A 23,284-nucleotide genomic window follows, 5' to 3' on the forward strand; every position below is an offset into this window, starting at 1 on the left:
GTTATCAAAATGCGAGTTTTTATTATTGCGATACTCACCTAGTCGCATTATTCGCATTAATAAAAACCTCGCAATAATTTCTGAATTTACAGTACATTTGTTTATATCCTATAGAAGACACTGTATGAACTTTGAATATTCCGGATGTCTCTGCCCGACTGGTATCGACATTTGAGCAATAGTTTAACACCAGAAAGGGACCATTGATCATAACTCGGAGACCAATGTTTGCTGGTTTCTTCAGAATTGTTTTAAAACTTACCGAAAGAGGGAAATTATTTTTCATTACGACAGTCCCAGATCATCGTTTTAATTGTTTTTTTTTTCTTCCGTTTCTGTTAATGGTTGTCAGGCAGCTTTAACATTTGCGTTTACCACATATTTATTTTCATTGTTGAAAGGTTATATACTGTATAAGGAGTGAAATAATTCGCAATAAAAATAAAAAAAACAAGCAAAATATATATTTATTATGTTAGTTGACTATGTCATTATTTAATTATCTCGTTATATCACAAGTTACTGCTAAAATTTTCCATCTGGTCATGAACGCTTTAGGTGTGTGTAAAAATAACAAACGTGGTATTGGCGTTAGTAAATATTTTAATTAAAATAACTATTTGACTGGACCAAGGTAATTGTAGACCCTATGTTAGCCGATTTGTTATAGAATTGAGAGGTACATACATATAAATCTAACGTAGGTCTGTCTGTTTTGACGACCACCTGTAGTTCTCCAGGGTTATGCGATGAAGTGAAATGGAATGTACACCTTCCTGAGACAAACCTGAGATGCTGTTCCGCCATAGATTCCAGTAACTCAGCAGAAAAACCATTGGTTCTTGGTGTGCATAATACAATCAATAGAAAAGTTATCCTCAAACACATTCTGTAATGTATTAGCAGTTTCATGATGCAATAGTCTTCGTCTTTTTTGTTTGTTTGTGTGTGGTTTTTTTAATTTAAAAAAATAGTGTTATGAATGAAATGAGACGTTGGTTAACGTAACACAAAAACAAAACCGACATAAAGAAAACCCAAAAGAAATAGGGTCTCCAACAATAGATAAATGTTAAGCTCTTTATCGCCGCGGGTCTAGCAAAAGTGTGCGTTTGGTTTTGTTTCTTCTGTTTGTTTGGTTGATTTTTTTCGTGCATGTTGGAAATTTTACATTAAAACCAAAATGAAAATCTATGCAGAAGATTAGAATATTTTTGACGGGCTTTCATGTCTTACTTTTCTAAACGATGCATATATTTTTCAAGTCTCGAAAAGTGAAATGTGGATTAAACATTAGATATAGAGTTAAGTTGCTCTTTTTTACAGCACCTTTTCATTTCAGCGACGATTATAATCATGTCTTGTTAAATTAAATGTAGTCCTAAGTTAACATTTTTCACTGATGTATACATTTTTACTTTAGTGATTTTACAAATTCAAAACTTGGAACACATAACAGTAGTTTTAAACAAAAATTACTAAAAAAAATACTCGAATCATGCAAATTAACACAAGCATACGGCATTATTACCTGAATTGTGATACTGTTACAGCGTGTTACCTTTTGAAGTACAAAATATATTTCCATGCAAAGTATATAAATAGTGTATGATTATAGTCTTCAATTATTTAAGAAAGCAGACTCTTACCTCACAGCTAGTAGTATAACAAATTAGATAAGGTAAACATAATTTGTTGTTTTTATCATTTTTAATCAGATAAGACTACTTTAAATCATGTTTCAAAGGAAAGCTGCTTTTGCTGCTGGGGAAATTTACTTTTTATAGAATGACATGTCCCTTCTGTTAACTTGCACTGAGTTTCTTCTTGTTTACAAACAAGAAAAAAATATTTAAACTCTTTTCCCTTGACTTTGACAGTTAATTGTCACTGTGGGAGAATACGCAGGTGAATGGATTTTGACGTGGTCATGTGGTTATCAAGTTCATATATACATGTATATGAAAAACCGCTTTATTTAAAATACAATAGGTGGGGTGTTATTTCAATCATTGTAAAATATTTTTATTGCAATGCATACACACTGATATATCGGATCCTCAAAAAATGGAATTAATAGATCTACCATATTTTGTGTAAATATATCTTAGTACACCTGTCTCACACATGGTGCTCTTGTTTTCCTTTTCTGCTGTGAGACAAAGTTTTCTACGGCATCCTTATCTGTTCAAAATAAACAATACCAAAAGAAGGGAACTACTTTGTATACCAAAAGGTATTGTTTTCAGGAAAGTAGTGAAGTCAGCAGTCTAATTATTGGTTCTACTCACAGAACGCCTCCACAGTAGTTGAATTAAGTTTCTGTGAAAGGCAAGTTTCTCAATTACGATTGGTATATTTAAATTTTGTTTTCAGCAAGTGAAGAGTTTTATAAATGTATCCCGTTGATATACTCAATAGATTTTGAAATGCGAAAGGCAATATTTATTTGAACTTATTACAGTTTTACGAGTTGTCTGTTACTTATTATCCATTAAGTAAACTTGTATCACCCATTGTCTTAATGGAAAACCAAGGATATGTGGTGTATATTCATGACACAACATCACTGCACGCACATGAAAATACCAAAAAGCAAAGGAACGGCACTTTTATTGCTCAACATGGTGCAAAAAACTTAAACCTTACTAAAGTTTAAGACAGCCCTTAGTTCCGGATTTTGCCATTTTTTTTCTAGGTGCCACAATTATCTGTACATTGAAGATCGCAGCTACGGGAGAATATCAACAAATTATAAATAAGATATATTTGACAAAGAAATCTAACGAATAATGTCATAAATACACTATCACCGTAAAATTAAGGTAATGATTAAAAGTTTAGACAATCACGGGGCACAAGAACGAAAATTCTAGATAACTAGACAGGAAATGATTTATGAAATGGTTGAATAATTCGGGTGGACTACATAAATTTCGAACTGACCTAATTGAAACATTAAGAAGTACAAAAATGAGAAGCTATCAAAAGAAATAATACGCCATGACTGTAAAAATATATGAGCATATACCTCAACAGGGAAACTTCCTCGATAGTACAAAATTACTGTTAAATATATAGTTGTTAGTCAGGGTTACATTCAGCCTAACTATTGTATGATTGCTATACAAACGTGTACGGACAGACGGACGGACAACGGTATACCATAATACGTTCCGTAAACGGGCGTATAAAAACTGAGTGAATCGCATGAACTCAGACGACTAATTCGTATTCCTTGCATCTGTTTTTTGTTGGTCCATACACTGACTTGGCTTTTTGCTTTGTCTGTTCGGATCTTTTAGTTCTTTTATAACATCTTTCATTTATTATATAGACTTATCTATTTGGGGAAGTAAAAGACATCCATCATGTGAAGAAAATCTTCTGATCACAATTCATTTATTAAATATAATAAAATTCTGCCATCATTGTAAAATGTTTTTAAAATAATAGCTGATGAAAAATTAAAAAAAACATGACCTAAGATGTGACTTGATCTTAACTGAAGTCTTTCATAATCACACCACTTTCTGGTCATCATATATTTATTAAATATAATATACATCTGCCATCGTTTAAAAAAAGGTTTTAAATATAATAGCTGATAACAAAATATAACACACGAAATAAGCACGGCATGGTCTTAACGAAATAAGACATGGCATGGTCTTAACCGAAGTCTTTTATCATCACACCACTGTAGCTGTTTTTTAGCGACATCTACCCTCATGTGCTGACAAGATCAAAAAGACATTTAAGATCCACATTTATGGTTTAAAACTCAAGCCGGAGTTGGTCGTGGTGGGGCAGTCCCAAGAGTTGACGTACCGGAAGTAGTGGTTGTGATTGTAGGTTGAGTTGTCGTACTTTGAGTAGTAGATGTGGTGTCTTGTTCAGTTGGTGTAGTAGGCATTGGAAGTGTTGTGGTTGGTGCAGTTGGTTGCGATACAGTACTGGTAGTTGGACTCGGAGTCGATAACGTTGTTGTCGTTGCCCGGTCTGTTGTTGTTGTCGTAGCTCGGTCCGTTGTTGTTGTGACTGACACTGTCGTTGTTCTTGAAGTGGTTGGTTCTGTTGGTCTCTGAGTCGGTACAGGTGTTATTCTTTCACACCAAGAGCGTGGACTATGATAGCGGGACCCGAAATAACCAACAGTAAATCTTACACTAGCAAGTCCAGATTTCAAGGGTATTAAATTTATTATCCGGTATGTCATACCATGATACTGCCTATCAAATGAGAAGAAGTTTGAAGACTGAAAAATAAATGAACAGTTATCTTTAAACATTGAAATATTAATGTAAAACTCTATATTAACAACAACTACAACAACTGCTGTGAAAAATAAGTCTAGTAACATCGGACTACTCTGTCGCATAGTTTTTTTTCAGAATTTGTAATAGTTCAAATATTTCGGCTATGATGATCATAATTTTCGTCAATAGAACAAGAAATGGCAAAAAAATACTTTCTCTGTTTGGAATGACCTATATACTGAACGTGTCTATGTAGCATCACGAGTTCATGATGTTGGATTAAGTATTAGATAAAAACAATGACATAAAGTTGCTATTTAATTAAAGAAAGGTTAAAAGCATCCCAGAAAACAATTTCATATAGACATGTTATTAATAAGAAGGCTACAAGGTAAATGACACACCAAGTATACTTCTAACACGAAAATATGTATTTATATACACAATAAGTCAGCTTAAAGCTTTCAAATAAAAGGCATTTGTGATAAATCTTTAGATTAAAAAAAGTTACTTGACAAAGTATATTAATAATAAGAAAAATAATATGACTAATAAAAACATAAGACATTTATATTTAGTCAATATTTATTATACGGAAAGAAAAGTTTCATTAGTGTTTATCACTCGACATTTGTATATCGTTTTTCTAGAATTTAAAATGTCTCTGAATTTTGCATTTTCAATCTCCACACTGCCTCTTTGAGATACACTTGATTATATGCAAACATATAACCAAGTTCATATGTCGGGATTTGTTTGTTCTGAGACTGTTATAGTAGTCTCAGGTTTGTTTTATATGTATTGATTATTATGACTGTTCTTCTCATCCTGGGAGCCCCGTTTGACAAATAAAATGAATGTGTTGTTTCACACAGTGTTTGTATATAAAAACCTTGGCAATTAAAAGACTCCATTGTAAATATTGAAACTTACACTAGCCTACATCAATTCGAGGTCACTAAACCAGACCAGTAACCATATTTGTGGTAAACCTTAGCCATAAAATCAAATGGACCATACTCAAATGACATGTAAATTAATTACTCAAATTTATCATAGGAAGTATTTTTACATTATGTGAATGAAACGATTTATTAGGGAAAGCAAGAAAATAAATAAAATTATTTTTCAGCAAGAGGGAGTTAAAAAGGGAAGCAAACACATACTTAGCTATCCCTGCTGCACTTGGAATATTTACCTTCACCTGAACGCTCAAATCCGAATATACTTACATAAAGATCTATGGTGGGTTTATTCAGCCGAATACGCATCTCAAATTCTCCAGGATCATAAGTTTGATGTAATAATAAAAAGCATGTTCCGGAGACAAATCGTAAGGGTATATCCTCCATAGTATCTAACATTTCACCAATAAATCCGAAACTCCCAGACACAAAACTGACAAATAGTAACCATACATATCTAATATTCATTCTGCAAAATTAAAATAAGATAATTAGAAAACGCTTACCTTATATGTTTATGTTCTGAAGAATAACTAAAACACTTAACTTAGTATCTAAATTTATCCATTACTATGAGCAAGAATTTAGATACTAATTAAATTATGCACATCCTTGTTGTAAATATGCTAATCAAATTTAGATTGCATGACTATTGTTTGACTTGTTGGTTGATATTTATTCTTTTCTTCTTCAATTCCTTATCCCTCATTTAAATCTACCTTTTATATATTATTTTTACCATCCCGTTACAGCTGACATAGACCTTCAGGTTTATGAAATAGTCAAAGGGGTGTTTGCATACTCTTGAAGTTTTTGAATGTTATATTAAGATTTTTACGCCAAAATCATGGCTTCATTTGTTCACCAATTCAAAACATTTCAAAATTTGTAGTATTGAATAATTGAAATTTTATGATATAGAATACGGTTACAAATTTATGATTTACTCTTTCCATGTATTTTGTAGTTGATTTATCATACTATCACTCCTTACCTTATATGATGAAATCGTTAATTTCCACCTCTTACCTCCGTGGCTTTTATGACTATGGTACCATGACTTGTTATCCTCATCCCACTAATCACACCTTTTTACAGGTAAACTGTAGTTTTTATCGCCATTCATCAAAAATGACACGCTTGACTTTGGTGACATTCATCAGATGAGCATATCTCCGGCTTGGAACCTTGACAAATATGCGGCAAAATCAGACAATCGTTTTGCATATTCGATATCTGTTTTTCTATACGTATACAGAAGAACTGCAAGGGAACTACTTTACCTTGCTAAGTTTCTTTTCTTTTCCTGTGTGTGATGGTTGAAGTTGGTGCGGTCGTTGCGGTCTTAAATTCCATTAGTATTGAACTTATTGTAATAATCTAATCTCACACTGTCCTTTACTATCTCTATTGTATCAGACGTTCATGTACCGTATGTAATCCTGTATTGTGTTAGTCAATAAAAACATATCTTATGCAAAATCATGTAGAATTGTATAAACCAATTTGCTGCAGTTTTGTAGAACTAAAAGAATTAAGAATCCTTATACAGTGATTTGGACAATCTTTTAAATTTCTCCTTGTAGCTTAACGGTTTTCTTCTCTTTAACTATTAGATAAGAGTATGAAAGTTAATGTTTAGAATACCAATATAAGGATATTTGAAGCAAAACAAGAAGATGGCGAACTATTAACACAGGAGATCTAAACTCGAAACATGACAATGCTGACTATGCGGTATGGGTTTTGCTCATTGTTGAAGGCCGTACGGTGACATAGGGTTGTTAATTTCTATGTCATTTGGTCTCTGATGGAGTTTGTGTCATTCGCAATCATTCCCAAAAATATAGACAATTTATATAAAGCAATATCCATTTGATAGCTCCTCAAAGTATCTTTTAAAATATTTTGAAAACAAGTTATAAAAGTTCCAAGTTGTCAAAACTTTCATCATAATTAATGAGATTTTACACCAGGAGTTGAAAGTGTCATGAAATAGCAGTTCTTTCATAATGGAAGACATATTGCAGATATTATAGCATTGTTCATAACAAATGTGTTTCCAGAGAACTTTTGTTAGGCGGAACAAATAAACATTGACAAAAGCAGCCTGAATCGCTATCCTGACATCTATACTATATTACTATATTGAAATGGTGGTTTTGTAACTACACCACACACACCATCATTTTGAAACCCAGTACAGGGGCTCTTAAAATCCGTTCTAACTCGGCTGGTGTGGTTGAATTTGTCACTATTTAGATGTAATAGCTCTTCCAATGTCATTGTTAACTATCAATTTAAGATAATTAAAAAAAAAAATACGTAAAAAATTTTAATAAAAAAATCACTTTAAAACTTGAAACGTTAATATTAAAGTACATGTACAATGCATGACATGTTTCTTGGATACATCTCACCTGGTCCGATCCTATGCAAGCAGATAGTGCTATCTTGACCCACAACACGCTAACCCTTAATTATCTATAGGGTCATGTATCAAAACACGACATACCTTTATTCTATGACATACTTTGATTTTGTTATTAATTGCTGGACACATAAATAGTATTTTGATGTGTACAGTATGGTGTGATATGTTTGGTATGTTATTATATGTACATTTATGGTCCATTTAAACCTATTTGTAAAGACAGAACAAATTATCAAAAGAATATCCTAACATATTGCTATTTGTCTTAATTTGTAAAGCAGTGTCCATACCATGTGCCTCTGGAATTGATTTCATGAGGCAACTGCAGTTTACTGATGTTCTGAACTCGTGAATCCATTTGGAATATAACCAAGGGAATTACATGAACTGAGTTTACTCCAAACGGAGCGACCTCGGGTTCGTCGAAAGGGAAAGTGTCTCAAAATATAAGGATAAATCACTCGTCATGCGCACCTGGAAAAAGAAAAACATTTCTCAACAGGAAATAAAACGGTTTAGATATGAATACTTTTTTGGTGTTTTAAGATTTAAGATAATGAAAACGTGTCTCTCGTTAGTTGAGAGACCTACCTAGTGATGGCGACCGTAAAGCTTGTGTAGTATTGATTTCAGTCAATAATCCCCTTTACCCTGCTGCTGGAGATTTTACAGTACGTCCTTGTTGACGGTACAACGTATCAATTCATCACACGATTGGATATATCACTACTGAAAAGTGGAATGTTGACTATGGGCAAACTTAAATCATCACGTTTGTTTCGGGTCGTTCATCATTGTCATTTTCAATAAAAAGATCAAAATATGATGCCGAACATATTGTTTCAGTAGTAACCTTTATGTCTAGCTCACTCATTGAAATATGGGTTACTGAGCGACAGGACATCACTAATGTGTCTGAACGTAAAACTTAAGCATTTGAATTTCTTTATCTTTGAGAAGGTTTTGTATAAGTTTGGCTTCATATGAATACAAAAAAACAGTGAGCCAATTAGTATCCATTTGAACACAACTTGTGTTTTGTACTATCAAACTCTTAACTCATCCCCGTATTTCCTCGAGATCAAACGAAGACAAATACGTTATATGGTTGAGTCAATCATAAGTAATTTAACATAATAACGTTTCGTGTTAAACCAGGCTGGTACAGTTAACCCTTATGTCAATACATTTTGTGATTTATTTATTGAAAAGAATGAAAGAAGAAAGTTAAAAAATAGCTTTAAATTTTAAAACGATGTTTATGTTAGATGGTTCCTATGTTTATCAAACAAAAAGAAAATTTTTGTCTTTTAACCCTTTAAGACATAAAGCAATGTAAATTTAAATTGCATTTGTAAAAGCGAATCATATATGTCATAAATCATTTGTTGTTGACAAATACTAACAAACAATAATATAATACTGAACTAATGTATATTGTTTCCAATGAATACTGACTGTCATGAAAATGCGAATTCTACAAAAAGTTAAGCAGGTCTCCGACAGCCGTCACAGCATTCTATCCTACCAAACCACATCTACCTTATAAAGATAAGTCCTCAGTAATCAAATGCCATATCCTTTGCAATTACAACTAGTTTATGTGATTCGATACTGGTTGCACATGCTATCATAAGCGTTATTGTTTTTACGGAAAATATTAGTTAATTTGACAGCAATCTAATTTAGCTTTTTTGTGTATGTGTATATCTTATAGGATCATAAGAAATTTTGTAATACGATCACATCAAAAGAAATACTGTGAACAAAGGTCAAAACATGTGACAAATCTATAATATATCCGCCAATATATATTTAACTAGACTAGTTAACACTCTATATAATATTTTAGTAAATGTTTTATTTCAATAGGAATGTCACAAAACACAACAAAAAGGTGCTATTTTATATATGGTATGAGACATAAGCCCTATATTTTTACAAACAGTCAGTAGCACGTACTAACTAAAATAATACATTAAGGAATGTAAATAAAATTAAATAAGGAAAAATGCATATAAAAGGCGAATTTAATCTCCTTTTTTTACTTCACAGCAAATGAGATATGAAACATGGTTTTGATCACATTTGAATCAACATTTGTTTAAAAATATAATAAAAAACTAGAAAACTTTCTGTCTGATAGTCTTTGTAAAATGTACGGTTCAACAAAAGACATACACACTTCTTTGAATATGCTGAGATATCACCTTATCATGCACGACTGTAAGGCTAGTTCGTGTAAACATTTCCAGCTGTTTTCCATTCTAAACATTAGACAACTCATAATGTATTCTCTCACTTTAATTAGAAGCTTAGTTGTATGAAACATCAACTGACGCACAATTGCCTGCTAACAATTGCAACATACTTTGAGCAATAACAAAAAAACGTTTGCAATAAAACATTTCAATGACATTATGCTGGCTCTGGAGTTGGTCCTCTGGTTGGTAATGTAACCTTTGTTGAAGTTGAAGTCCTAAGCGTGGTTGGTGATGTTTTCTGTGTTGTTGAAGTGCTGAACAGGGTGGTGGTTGGCTTTGTAGAAGTTGTTTTTATCGGTGCACCTGTGGTTGTGGGTAAAGTTGTCGGTGGGGTTGTAGGTGTTACCACTGTTGTAACTGGTGGTGAACTATATGATGGAGTCTTATTAATTGTTGTTGTTGCCGACGTTGTTGTTGTTGGCTCAAGAGTAGTTTTTGTAGTTGTCTTGTCGGTTTTTGTTGTATGAGTTGTTGTTGACGTCGATGGTGTAGGTAGTATAGTTGTTGTTGATGTAATAGGCGGTGTAGTTGTTGTTAATGTTATAGGGGGTGTAGTTGACGTCGATGTTGTAGGGGTTGTAGTTGATGTTTTAGGTGGTATAGTCGATGTTGATGTTGATGTTATCGATGGTGTAGTTGATGGTAGCTTTGTTGGTCCATGTGACACAAAACACCAATAATTTGGAACTCTCCATCCAAAATACGAAATTTTAAATCTTAAACATCGAAATCCTGAGTACTGAGTTCTCAAATTTGTCAACTTATATTCCATTCCTAGACCATCTTGGTTGAACGTTTGATAATTTTTTGCCTGAAAAAAATAAAACCATAAACATGAATTTTTTTAGTATCAACTATTTATAACTATATAGCAACATTCCGCTGTGTTTATTTCTCTTTGAATCATGTTTAATATCACGTTTACTAGTATAGATTTATGTATGTTGGTGTTAACACCACTTAACCTACCTTGGCTATATCAAGGCGGCCAGTTATTATTAGTGATGAGAGCCGGAGTATCCGGAGAGAACCATAGACCGCGGAGTTTTTATTGGTGGTGAGAGCCGAGCTGGAGTATCCGGAGAGAACCAAAGACCTCGGAGTTTTTATTGGTGGTGAGAGCCGGAATACCGGTATCCGGAGAGAACCATATGCCTCGGAGTTTTTATTAGTAGTGATAACCAGAGTATCCGGAGAGAACCATAGACCTCGGAGTGTTTATTGGTGGCGAGAGCCGGAATATCCGGAGAGAACCATAGGCCTCGGAGTTTTTATTAGTAGTGATAGCCAGAGTATCCGGAGAGAACCATAGACCTCGGAGTTTTTATTGGTGGTGAGAGCCGGAGTATCCGGAGAGAACCATAGACCTCGGAGGTTTTATTGGTGGTGAGAGCCGGAGTATCCGGAGAGAACCATAGACCTCGAAGTTTTTATTGGTGGTGAGAGCCGGAGTATCCGGAGAGAACCATAGACCTCAGAGTTTTTATTGGTGGTGAGAGCCGGATTATCCGGAGAGAACCATAGACCTCAAGAGTTTTAGATCTTTTAATATTATTTTCGTCGCTACTAACATAATAAGACATTACTTTGTTTTGAATGAATTAAAACATATCTAAATATGTCTTGCTAGTCAATTATGAAAACTTATGATTCTGCATCCTGTCGATACCTATATTTTGGCATGGCCATGCTTTTCTCAGACTGTTTATGTAGATAGACAGTCTTTACACTAAAGCCGTTGAATGTGTACTGATTGATATGTTAGTCTAGGAAAACATGATTAATTTATTAGTTGTAGTTGGCTATAAACTAGCTTAAAGTAACTGCAAGTACTCTTGATTGGTCATTTGTATTTTTGTTAGTTGTTTTTTTATTTGCGTGCAATTTGGCGTGTTTTATCAACTGATCTTTACAGTTTGCTCATATGTTGTGCTGTTACACCACTATACCAGGTTAGGTGGAGGGTTGAACGCTCACAAACATGTTTAAACACGCAAATCTTATTATATGTCGGTTCCAAATCAGGAGCCTGATATTCAGTGGTTGGGGTTAGTTACTGTTTGTCATATTTATTTCTCGTTTTTTTTTACTGTGACTTGACTGTTAGTGTTGCTCTCCTCCTATTGCAACTTATTCAAAATTCTGAACAAATTGCAATTTGTTTTATAAAACCAAACTGTTCAACTGGTCGGAAATTTTAACAAACTGCTGTAGGAAACCACAGTCAAGTCGTGAAAGTGCAAGGTGGTGAAAGAAAGCATACTTACAATCCTATCAGACTTTTAATTCCACTTCAATGTTATTATAAAAAATCAGTTTAACAGTTTGTATAGAAATTTTATTGTTATTGTCATGCTCAAGGTGATGGATAGAAATTTTGAATTGCTATAAAAATGTCCAGACTAAGCTTTCATACAATATTTCTTTCAAAAAGTCTTCTATATTGAAAAGAATCAGACATCATTTGAATTAAAACATCTCATATTCAGTAAAATATATGTGAAATTACAATACGTTGTTAATAAGTTTCCATGGGAGATAACCTAAAACATTATTCTTTTGAATATAGAAGACTTTTCGAAAGAAAAATTGATTATCTCCCATGGAAACTTCCTAACAACGTATTGTAATTTCAAATGATGTCTGATTCTTATGAATATAGAAGACTTTTCGAAAAAAAATTGTATGAAACCTCAGTCTGGACATTTTTATAGCAATTCAAAATTTCTATCCATCACCTTTAGCATGAAAATCACAATAAAATTTCTATACAAACTGTTAGACTGATTTTTCATAATAACATTGAAGTGGAATTAAAGTCTTATAGGATTGTAAGTATGCTTTATTTTATCACCTTGCACTTTCACGACTTGACTGTGGTTTTTTACAGCAGTTTGTTCAAATTTCTGACCAGTTGAACAGTTTGGTTTTATAAAACAAATTGCAATTTGGCCAGAATTTTGGATAAGTTGCAATAGGTGGAGAGTAACACTAACAGTCAAGTCACAGTAATATAAATCAAGTCTTTGATTTTCTTGTTTGAATTGTTTTGCATTTTTTCATGCCGGGCCTTTGATAGCTTATTATACGGTATGGTGTTTTGCTCATTGTTGACCTATAGTTGTTTACATCCACATCCTTATTTCAACGGCAAGCACATCAAATCTCCCTTTTTTATAGTGATGACTGTAGATAACTACTAAGATCACACGGCCACCGAGGCCCCTAGTATAGATATAAATTTGACATATACTAAAAACAGCTCATCTAGCATGCCAACAGTATACATCAAATGGTCAAGTTACTGTCATTAGCGGAATGAATCGGTTCATCCAAAATCGCTGTTTATCATTGGTAGTAATTGATAAAATGGTTCATTACTAAGTACTCCACACTGGAATTGTGTTAGTCATACGATTGGTTCGTTTGACGTCAAGAAAACCTGCTATTTGTAACAGCGCATATATCAGTACCGGTAAGCAAAAAGAAAACACATCAAAACAAGGTTGAAAGTGTTTTGTCTGTTGTACTATTTGCATCGCTTAGATAAACACAGATTCCAAAAAGGAATGAACTATATATGAAATTCCCTCAAAAGTATATTTTTCCATATTATTTTCTTGTCCAAATGTTTCACCGAGATATAAACTGTCAGCGTAACAATTATGTAAGATGCGGACACCTGTTTCTGGAATAATTGTCATCAGATACATGTATTCCTGAGAGAAAAGGTTTTACGTTTGTTGGCATCAAATCCCAAGTTCCTTAACGTACAACGAATGCCATTTTAAAATGTGGTTTGACTGCCAATCAGACAAATCTCCACCAGTGACCAAATGAAGTTATTTTTACTAACAACAGTATAGGCTTGATCATTGACATAATATTAAAATAAAATCCTTTAAACAATTCTTTACAGATGTATCAAATAAAATACGTACCGTCATATCTAATGTCATCGAATCCAACTGAATAGTTGCCTCAAATTCTCTGGGATGATAGGTTTTATCCAACCTGAAATAGCACACTCCTGTAGCATATCTCTTGATAGGCAAATAATCATCATCTATGAACGGATAAAAGTCATCAATGTCAATGTCTTCATTGGAATCGAAATCAAACAAATCACCAAACAAAGAATCAGGTACAGCAGGTACAACCAAGAAAACCCAAATTACCACGTGCTTTAAATCCATCCTACAACATTTATATAGTTTATAATTATTAGTTAAAATCAATATTGTTTTGTTAATAAAAAAACTATCTGTTATGCATTATTACAACAGTATACATATACTTTTAAAAGTTCTATTTCTAATATAATTGACGACGAATATTGATAATCTCAATACTATATAGTGCTTTTCCTTTGTATATCACAATTATCATTCGGAACTGGATTGTTGAAACTTTTCTATTGCTGTAACTTCTACATAACCTGTAATGGCTATCGACAAATAAAATCATATATTGCACCTGTTTCATATACAAAATATAATGCTCGTGGCATGAATCTGTAATCAGGATCTGATAAAAAGGTTATAAGATGGTCAACATACAATTTGACCTCGAGCATAACGCACCATCTTACTTTCAAACGAAAATAAAAATAAATGGGGTAGATGAAAGATATTAAATGCCCACAAATCAAAGAACATCTTGTGGTCAATCCATACCCAGTCCTAAAAGATATAAGGTATTTGCCAATAATCGGAGCATTATTTTAACCAAAGCCACCTCCAAATAGACCAGTAAAGAATAAATAAAGTGTTATTATAGTATATAATAAAAAATCAACCAGACACCAAACACTGGCCCCTGAACATTGCAGCAGTCCTCAATGGTGTCGCTTTGCCACTCAGTCAAACTGGTAATGCCTACACGAATAAATTTTCAACTTATTTTGCTGAGTTTTAACGGAATATATAAGAATTGTGATTAATTGTAAAGTAAATTATAGAGGACCCTAAGTTTTACCAATGCCATAGAATAAATGATAATAATAATGATAATAGCATTATAATAATAATAATAATAATAATAATAATCATTGTTATAATTATTATTATTATTATTATTATTATTATTATTATTATTATTATTATTATTATAAACAACACGCATCTTTAAGTCACAAAATTACAAATTACTTGAAGAATCCGAATTATATATATCCATTAGCAAGCACTTACCAAGCTTCTTACCTCAAGTGTTTCGTGAATATCTTTTTTGTTGTGTCTGAACTTTTGTAGTAATAGCCTATTGTTCTTCAGATTTATTATGCCAGTTTCTTTTGTTACGCACCTTTATACGGGTAAATTCCATCACCTCAAATCATTTATCAGTCCAATACACATTGGCCTCTAGGTCTTCCGGATCAGTAAGCTTACATTGTCATATATAACTCGTTTACATAGAAAGGTAAATAAACGTAGATACATGGAAAAAAGTGACATGAATTGCAGACCTCCACATTCCCATTTAAACCAAACCGCGTCATCTTTCATAAAAGTACCGTAACACATTTTGTCAAAATGACAAATAAATAAATGGCAGTTAAAAACGTAAATAAACTTGTACTGAAGAGCATAGTGTAAAGCGGATATCCCTGACACATGCTTTGTGAAAACAAATACGTTAATCTTATAGCGGATCCTTTTTTTAAGATGCAGCCTTACAAGTCGAATCGAAGTAATACTTCTGCTTAGAAATTGTCATTTGTAAAAAGTCAAGTATTTTTCTGAAATCTGACTCATAAATTGCATAATTAAAAAAGACATCTCATGTTAGTAAGTTCATGCACTAAGCTCCGAACTGTTTTTCTATACTGTATAACTTTTGTATTTTGAATGTTACACACTATCTGTATGATCTATTGACACTCACTACTAAGGATCAATACCACAAGTTCCATTTGCTTAAAACCCAATGCTTCGCATGATTTATTCCATATGTTAAAAGTAACAATTTTGTCCATCTTAATTACGTGTAACTGTTATAGTTTTTTTTTTTAATTTGTCTTTGTATATTTTCAACCTTTACTATTTAGTCTATTTTAGTTTGTAACCCGGATTTGTTGTTTTTTTCTCAATCGATTTATGAATTTCGAATAGCGGTATACTACTGTTGCCTTTATTTGGTAATATACTTTTGGCGTGGCTAGTAATTTATATATCCCGCCAATGTGTTATTGTGCTATGGTCATTTTTGTATTCTTGTCTTTCATTTTTGCTTATGAACTTTGTCTATAGAGTTTCTCTATGCCATTTTTTTTTCTTTGTTGAAAAAGTTATTTGTTTTTATAGTGATTAAGATTATAATACAATGTTGACGGCTGTACCCCGATATTTGACAATTTTACCTTTAATGTCTGTTTGTTTCGCTCACACGTTGTTGTCAATATAAGGAATTCTATGCGACTGTCATACAAGTGAGAGGTTTAGCTAGCTATACAGCCAGGTTTAATCCACCATTTTCTACATAAGAAAATGCCTGCACCATGTCAGGAATATGGCAGTTGTTTTCCATTCGTTTGATGTGTTTGAGCTTTTGATTTTGACATTTGATAGAGGACTTTCCGCTTTGAATTTTCCTTGGAGTTCTGTATTTATGTTATTTTACTTGTTATATAAACCTAAGGCTACACATATGCAGACAACATTGATCGTACATGATTTTTACCGTCAAAGGCCATTATGTTTCTGTTGCCATTAAGTATACTTGTTTACCTCCTTTTGAATTTTCCAACTTTATTGTCGCAAGTTCTCATAATGAAGGTTAATCCATATAAAGTCGGTTAGAACGAAGCCCATGCTGCATAGTCAACTAATATTTTGATATTGTTATTTGTTTGTTCTTTGTGTCAGGGCAATATATAATTGAAGAAAATAAGTTTTGGGCAAAAATTAGATCCGCGTGCCGATATATAGTGAATTTAGTATTTGATATGATTTGTTTTGCACGCACACGTATAAAAATTGCGGTTTTTATCCAAAGCAATCATAGGTTTGAACGTTGTTTTCAATTTAGACTTGTTTATATTTTTTCGTTTGGGCTTGTATTATATTTGCCTTCGGGTTTATTTAATTCGTTCATCCTATTTGGACTCTCAAAATTCAAAGAGTCAATCCTAAATTGAGGTAAATTATATGGCCTTCCAAATACCGTTTCGATTCCTAACATCACTGAAGAGACCTTTATTGTCGAAATCCGGATATGGGTACCAATTTTTGCACCTCATGTTTGCGGTATACCATCTTTTCCGCAAGTTTATTGTTTTCTGTTTGGTATTAAATTAATAATTAAGATCTATTTTGTTACATCTGGTGATCCGTTTATTTGGCAATCGCCAATGGCAGTCAGCAGGGTTTAAGAACATCCATTGTTCGACCTGCTAGTCAAATGCGTTTTGTTAAAATATACTTATTCACTTTTTTAGTCTTTTGGAAAATGCTGTTTGTGCTGTATTTAGACCCCTCTACCAACTTTTGATTTATGAGAATAAAGATTGTAAACCAAGAAATTTGTTTTGCACGCACACATATAAAAAAAATGCGGTTTTTATCCAACGCAATCATTGGTTTGAACGTTGTTTTCAATTTAGACTTGTTTATATGTAATTCGTCTAAATAACAGCCCAACAATGTTAGGTCTGTAAATTTATATATATAATTACTCTAAATATCCGCACAACAATGTTAAATCTGCAAATTTGAGGAAGCAAATTTTTGTTCTTCCCTCGCCGGGATTCGAACTCATGCTATTGAGATATCGAGACTTAACTAAAAATTCAGCTTTTGGTGGCCTAGTGTTACCTTTCCTCTTCAGTAGAATCTAGAGTTGTAACATAGTATATGATATATTAGGCATGAAGATGGAATTGATTGCAGATTAGCTAAATTATCTATCGTAAAGGATCGTAATATATATACATATTAGTTCAGTCTAGGTGGCCGAGTGGTCTAGAGCATTGGACACAGTGCAGGTGGTGTTGTCTCGATATCCAAGTAGCATGAGTTCGAATCCCGGCGAGGGAAGAACAAAAATTTGCTTCCGCCAATTTGCAGATTTAACATTGTTGTGCTGATATTTAGAGTAGTCGTGTGGTCTAGCGCGTCGGATACAGTGCAGGCGAAAGCAAATTTACAGATCTAACATTGTTGGGCTGATGTTTAGACGAGTTGTATATGGCGAAAGCAATTTTACAGATCTAACATTGTTGGGCTGATGTTTAGACGAGTTGTATATATATACAACTCGTCTAAACATCAGCCCAACAATGTTAGATCTGTAAATTTGCTTTCGCAAATTTTTTGTTCTTCCCTCGCCGGGATTCGAACTCATGCTACTGAGATATCGTGACACCAAATCGCCTGCACTGTATCTGACGCGCTAGACCACACGACTACTCTAAATATCAGCACAACAATGTTAAATCTGCAAATTGGCGGAAGCAAATTTTTGTTCTTCCCTCGCCGGGATTCGAACTCATGCTACTGGGATATCGAGACAACACCACCTGCACTGTGTCCAATGCTCTAGACCACTCGGCCACCTAGACTGAACTAATATGTATATATATTACGATCCTTTACGATAGATAATTTAGCTAATCTGCAATCAATTCCATCTTCATGTCTAATATATCATATACTATGTTACAACTCTAGATTCTACTGAAGAGGAAAGGGAACACTAGGCCACCAAAAGCTGAATTTTTAGTTAAGTCTCGATATCTCAATAGCATGAGTTCGAATCCCGGCGAGGGAAGAACAAAAATTTGCTTCCTCAAATTTGCAGATTTAACATTGTTGTGCGGATATTTAGAGTAATTATATATATATATATATATATATATATATATATATATATAGCATGAGTTCGAATCTCGGCCAGGGAAGAACAAAAAATTTGCTTCCGCAAATCTACAGACCTAACATTGTTGGGCTGTTATTTAGACGAATTACATTTAAACAAGTCTAAATTGAAAACAACGTTCAAACCAATGATTGCGTTGGATAAAAACCGCATTTGTTTATATGTGTGCTTGCAAAACAAATTTCTTGGTTTACAATCTTTATTTTCATAAATCAAAAGTTGGTAGAGGGGTCTAAATACAGCACAAACAACATTTTCCAAAAGACTAAAAAAGTGAATAAGTATATTTTAACAAAACGCATTTGACTAGCAGGTCGAACAATGGATGTTCTTAAACCCTGCTGACTGCCATTGGCGATTGCCAAATAAACGGATCACCAGATGTAACAAAATGGATCTTAATTATTAATTTAATACCAAACAGAAAACAATAAACTTGCGGAAAAGATGGTATACTGCAAACATGAGGTGCAAAAATTAGTACACCATATCCGGATTTCGACAATTAATGTCTCTTCAGTGATGCTAGGAGTCGAAACGGTATTTGAAAGGCCATATAATTTACCTCAATTTAGGATAGAATCTTGAATTTTGAAGAGTCGAAATAGGATGAACGGATCATATAAACCCGAAGGCAAATATAATACAAACCTAAACGAAAAAATATAAACAAGTATAAATTGAAAACAACGTTCAAACCTATGATTGCGTTGGATAAAAACCGCAATTTTTATACGTGTGCATACAAAACAAATTTCTTTGTAGAGGCGTCTAAATACAGCACAAACAACATTTTCCAAAAGACCAAAAAAATTGAAAAAGTATATTTTAACAAAACGCATTTCACTAGCAGGTCGAACAACGGATGTTATATATATAGGTTTGAACGTAGTTTTCAATTTAGACTTGTATATATATACTAGTATACAAGTCTAAATTGAAAACAACGTTCAAACCTATAATAGCGTTGGATAAAAACCGCAATTTTAATACGTGTGCATGCAAGACAAATTTCTTGTTAGAGGGGTCTGAATACAGCACAAACAACATTATCCAAAAGACCAAAAAGGGAAAAAGTATATTTTAACAAAACGCATTTGACTAACAGGTCGAACAACAAATGTTCTTAAACCCTACTGACTGCCATTGACGATTACCAAATAAACGGATCACCGATGTAATGAATGGATCTTAATTATAAATTTAATATTAAACAGAAAACAATAAACTTGCGGAAAAGATGGTATACCGCAAACAAAAGGTGCAAAGGTTTTTGTACACCATATCCGGATTTCGACAATTGATGTCTCTTCAGTGACGTTAGGAATCGAAACGGTATTTGGAAAGCCATATAATTTACCTCAATTTAGGATAGACTCTTGAATTTTGAGGAGTCAAAATAGGATGAACGGATCATATAAACACGTAGGCAAATATAATACAAGCACAAACGAAAAAATATAAAGAAGTCTAATTTGAAAACAACGTTTAAACCTATGATGGCGTTGGATAAAAACCGCAATTTTTATACGTGTGTATGCAAAACAAATTTATTGTTAGAGGGGTCTAAATACAGCACAAACAACATTTTCCAAGTATAATACTTCCATGTTCTCACAAAGAATTGTCTTCCTCGACAGACTAACTCTTATCAGCACCTATGATATTACAAATAAGAGCCATTTCTCTTTTTTCTTGAACGGACTAAAGATTGCCAAACTCCAATGTCTGAGCATTTAAAGACGCTTTGAGTTTTGAAATATTCATAAGTATCGCTTAATCATCCTTACTTAATGAGGATGCTGAAGGAGCAACAGAATCTAGACTTCTATCCTGACCAGAATAAGGCAATTTAGGTGCTAAATTGCAAGGAACAAAAGGTGACACACCAGGCTTTGAAGAAGGAATGATTTCAAGGTCACAACATACCAGTTAGAACTGAAAATTTTCGGCCTGCTGCTGTACTAATGACTTCAGATGTCTCTGAAGGTCTTGTAGCTGTATGAGTCAGTCAAGCCATACCGAGAAACAGAATGGATATCCGGTTGAGAAAATATCTTGGAGTTTCTTTAGGAACCTTGTCCTGCTTAGAACTACCCGAGTTTGAGATGTAACCTGAGTTTTAGCAATTGAAAATGGTGGACCTTCCGACAAATTCTTATGAAAAAAATTAACTGAAATATTGGCTGGTCGCCAAGGGGATGTCCTTAAGTCAGGGGTCTCTTTTCCATCCATATCTAAAACCGAAGTCTGTGGACGTCTCAAATGTCAAAAGTGTATGCTTACAACCTTTATATCAAATGGTTACCAACTGCCAATGGTAAAAGAGATGCGAAAGATACCAAAGGAATATTTAAACTCATAAGTCATATGACAATACCATTGTAACAAACGAAAACGACCAAAAAGACAAATAACAATCTACAAAATACAACACAGATAACTAAAGACTGCGCACCATGAACACCAAGAACCGGAGCTGATCTTAAGTGTAAGCAGATCAAGATCCACATGTGACACCCGCGTCGTGTTGGTTGCTCATGTAAGTTCAAATCAAGTAATGTCTTTTTCGGTAGGTTACATTCGAGGAAAAGAGTGCAGGGTTGTGGTTACGACAGTTGGAACATTTCCGTTATCCATAAAACAAATATTCCATAACGGTCAACCAACTCGTGATGGCGACTGTAAAATTTTCAAATGGATGACTTCAACAACACCACTTGAAACTCTTTATTTAAAAGCTTCCTTGTAAGCAGCAACCCTCTATCAAGAAAAACATGATAGAAAATGCAAATTTTGGAATATCGTATCAATTTGAAGATATAAGTCTTTATACAGGTAGTGCTGGAATGTTTCTACATAGAAATAGAAAGTTCACAATTTGGGAAGCTGAAATCATAGCTTCAAAATTTTTGTTATCAACCGACCCTCATTGATGTAAGTCAAGGTATGAGGCAGAAATAGCTGTATTTGTTGTATTCTTTCTTTATTCTGTTTTAAAGTTCGATAGGATAGATGCGTTCAACTTAGTCACAAAATTTTAAATCATTTAGTGAGAGGACATATTTTATATAGCGGAACGTGAAGCTAAAAGATAATGCTAGCTTCTTATTATTCTTCCTAAAAAGTTCCTGTATGAAGTCAGCCTCGTATGAATAAAAGAACAAGTCCACAAAAAGAGCTGCACAGATGGTTCCCCTAGGATGCCGAATGTTTGTTGACAAACACGTTTTCAAATGTAACAAATATATTGTCAATCAAGAAATTAATCTTGATAATGTCAGTTTGAGAGATTTTTTGTTTGAATTAGAGTGTTTTTTTTTTTACAAAGTACGATATATCCTCCTTAAAACAAAATATTTGTATCTACGTTGGCCATTCTTTTTCATTAAAAGAAAGCATGACTAATTATAATTATATCATTAAAAGAGAGGCGAAAGATACCAAAAGGACATTCAAACTCATAAGTTGACACCCTATCTCTATCTGGGAGAAGGGGGTTAACGTCTTACATACACCAGAGCTTAAAACCTAAAGTCGAACGGTTTGGAACAAAGTGTAGTAAAATTAGTACCTGTAATGTTTTAAGTTGTCAGTAAGTGATAGAGATGTTTCATAAAAATTGACTTTACAATATATAATGTGTGTGTCTTAAATTATAAGAATTATTGGATGAAAATATCATTTATAAGTTTTGTATTGAATTTAATATATACAAATACAATACACTTAATAAAGAGCGACTAGATTTTTTTCTCCTAAAAACCTATGATTATAACGAATTATCTTTTTTGTAAAGGAGGACGCGAAATCTCTTTCTAAAGCATTAACATCAATTTTATCAGCCGGGCTTTAAAGTTATTTTGACCTACCTACTGGGCTGGCGTGAATCAGATGTGGATACTAAAAAATTATGTTAGAGTACATACAATCTTATTTAATTTCTTTCCTCTTGCAATAGTATTAAAACATTTGACTTTTCTACCCTTTACACAGTTATTCCCTTTTCCAAACTACATGTAATAGACAATTGAAAGAATTGGTCTTGCTTTTGAATTTACTATCAACTACAAAAAACATTTGTTGGCGTCTTTGTCGAATTTACTATCATCTACAGCTACTTTTGAGATCACCTGGTCCAATGGGCCGTGTGAGCTTATGCCATCACTTGGCGTCCGTCGTCGTCTGTCGTCTGTCGTCGTCGTCGTCGTAAACTATTTCAAGAATTCTCCTCTGAAACTACTGGACCAAATACCTTCAAACTTTAACTGAATGTTTTTGGCTTATATCTCAAAAACTAAAGCATTTAGAGCAAATCTGACAGGTGGTAAAAATGATTGATAGGTCAAGATGTATCAGCCCTGAAATTTTCAGACGAACCGAAGAACCCATTGTTGGGTTTCTGCCACTAAATTGGTAATTGTAAGAACATTTTGCAGTTTTTGGTTATCTTAGATATTATTGAAGATAAAGATAAAATGTTCA

General features: G+C 33.4%; 1 protein-coding gene across 1 annotated transcript; it reads right to left on the reverse strand.

The window, feature by feature from the left end:
• Positions 1-9,602: 9,602 nt before the first annotated feature.
• On the reverse strand, positions 9,603-14,113 carry LOC127734237 (integumentary mucin C.1-like). Its single transcript, XM_052244012.1, has 2 exons — positions 13,864-14,113; positions 9,603-10,733 (listed from the first exon to the last, which is right to left on the reverse strand). Exons 1-2 carry the CDS (start codon positions 13,879-13,881, stop codon positions 10,077-10,079), a joined length of 675 nt encoding a protein of 224 aa, XP_052099972.1. The 5' UTR covers positions 13,882-14,113; the 3' UTR covers positions 9,603-10,076.
• Positions 14,114-23,284: the final 9,171 nt, after the last annotated feature.

The sequence above is a fragment of the Mytilus californianus genome, unplaced genomic scaffold (assembly GCF_021869535.1).
Source record: "Mytilus californianus isolate M0D057914Y unplaced genomic scaffold, xbMytCali1.0.p SCAF_3, whole genome shotgun sequence".
NCBI classification, from domain to species: domain Eukaryota; kingdom Metazoa; phylum Mollusca; class Bivalvia; order Mytilida; family Mytilidae; genus Mytilus; species Mytilus californianus.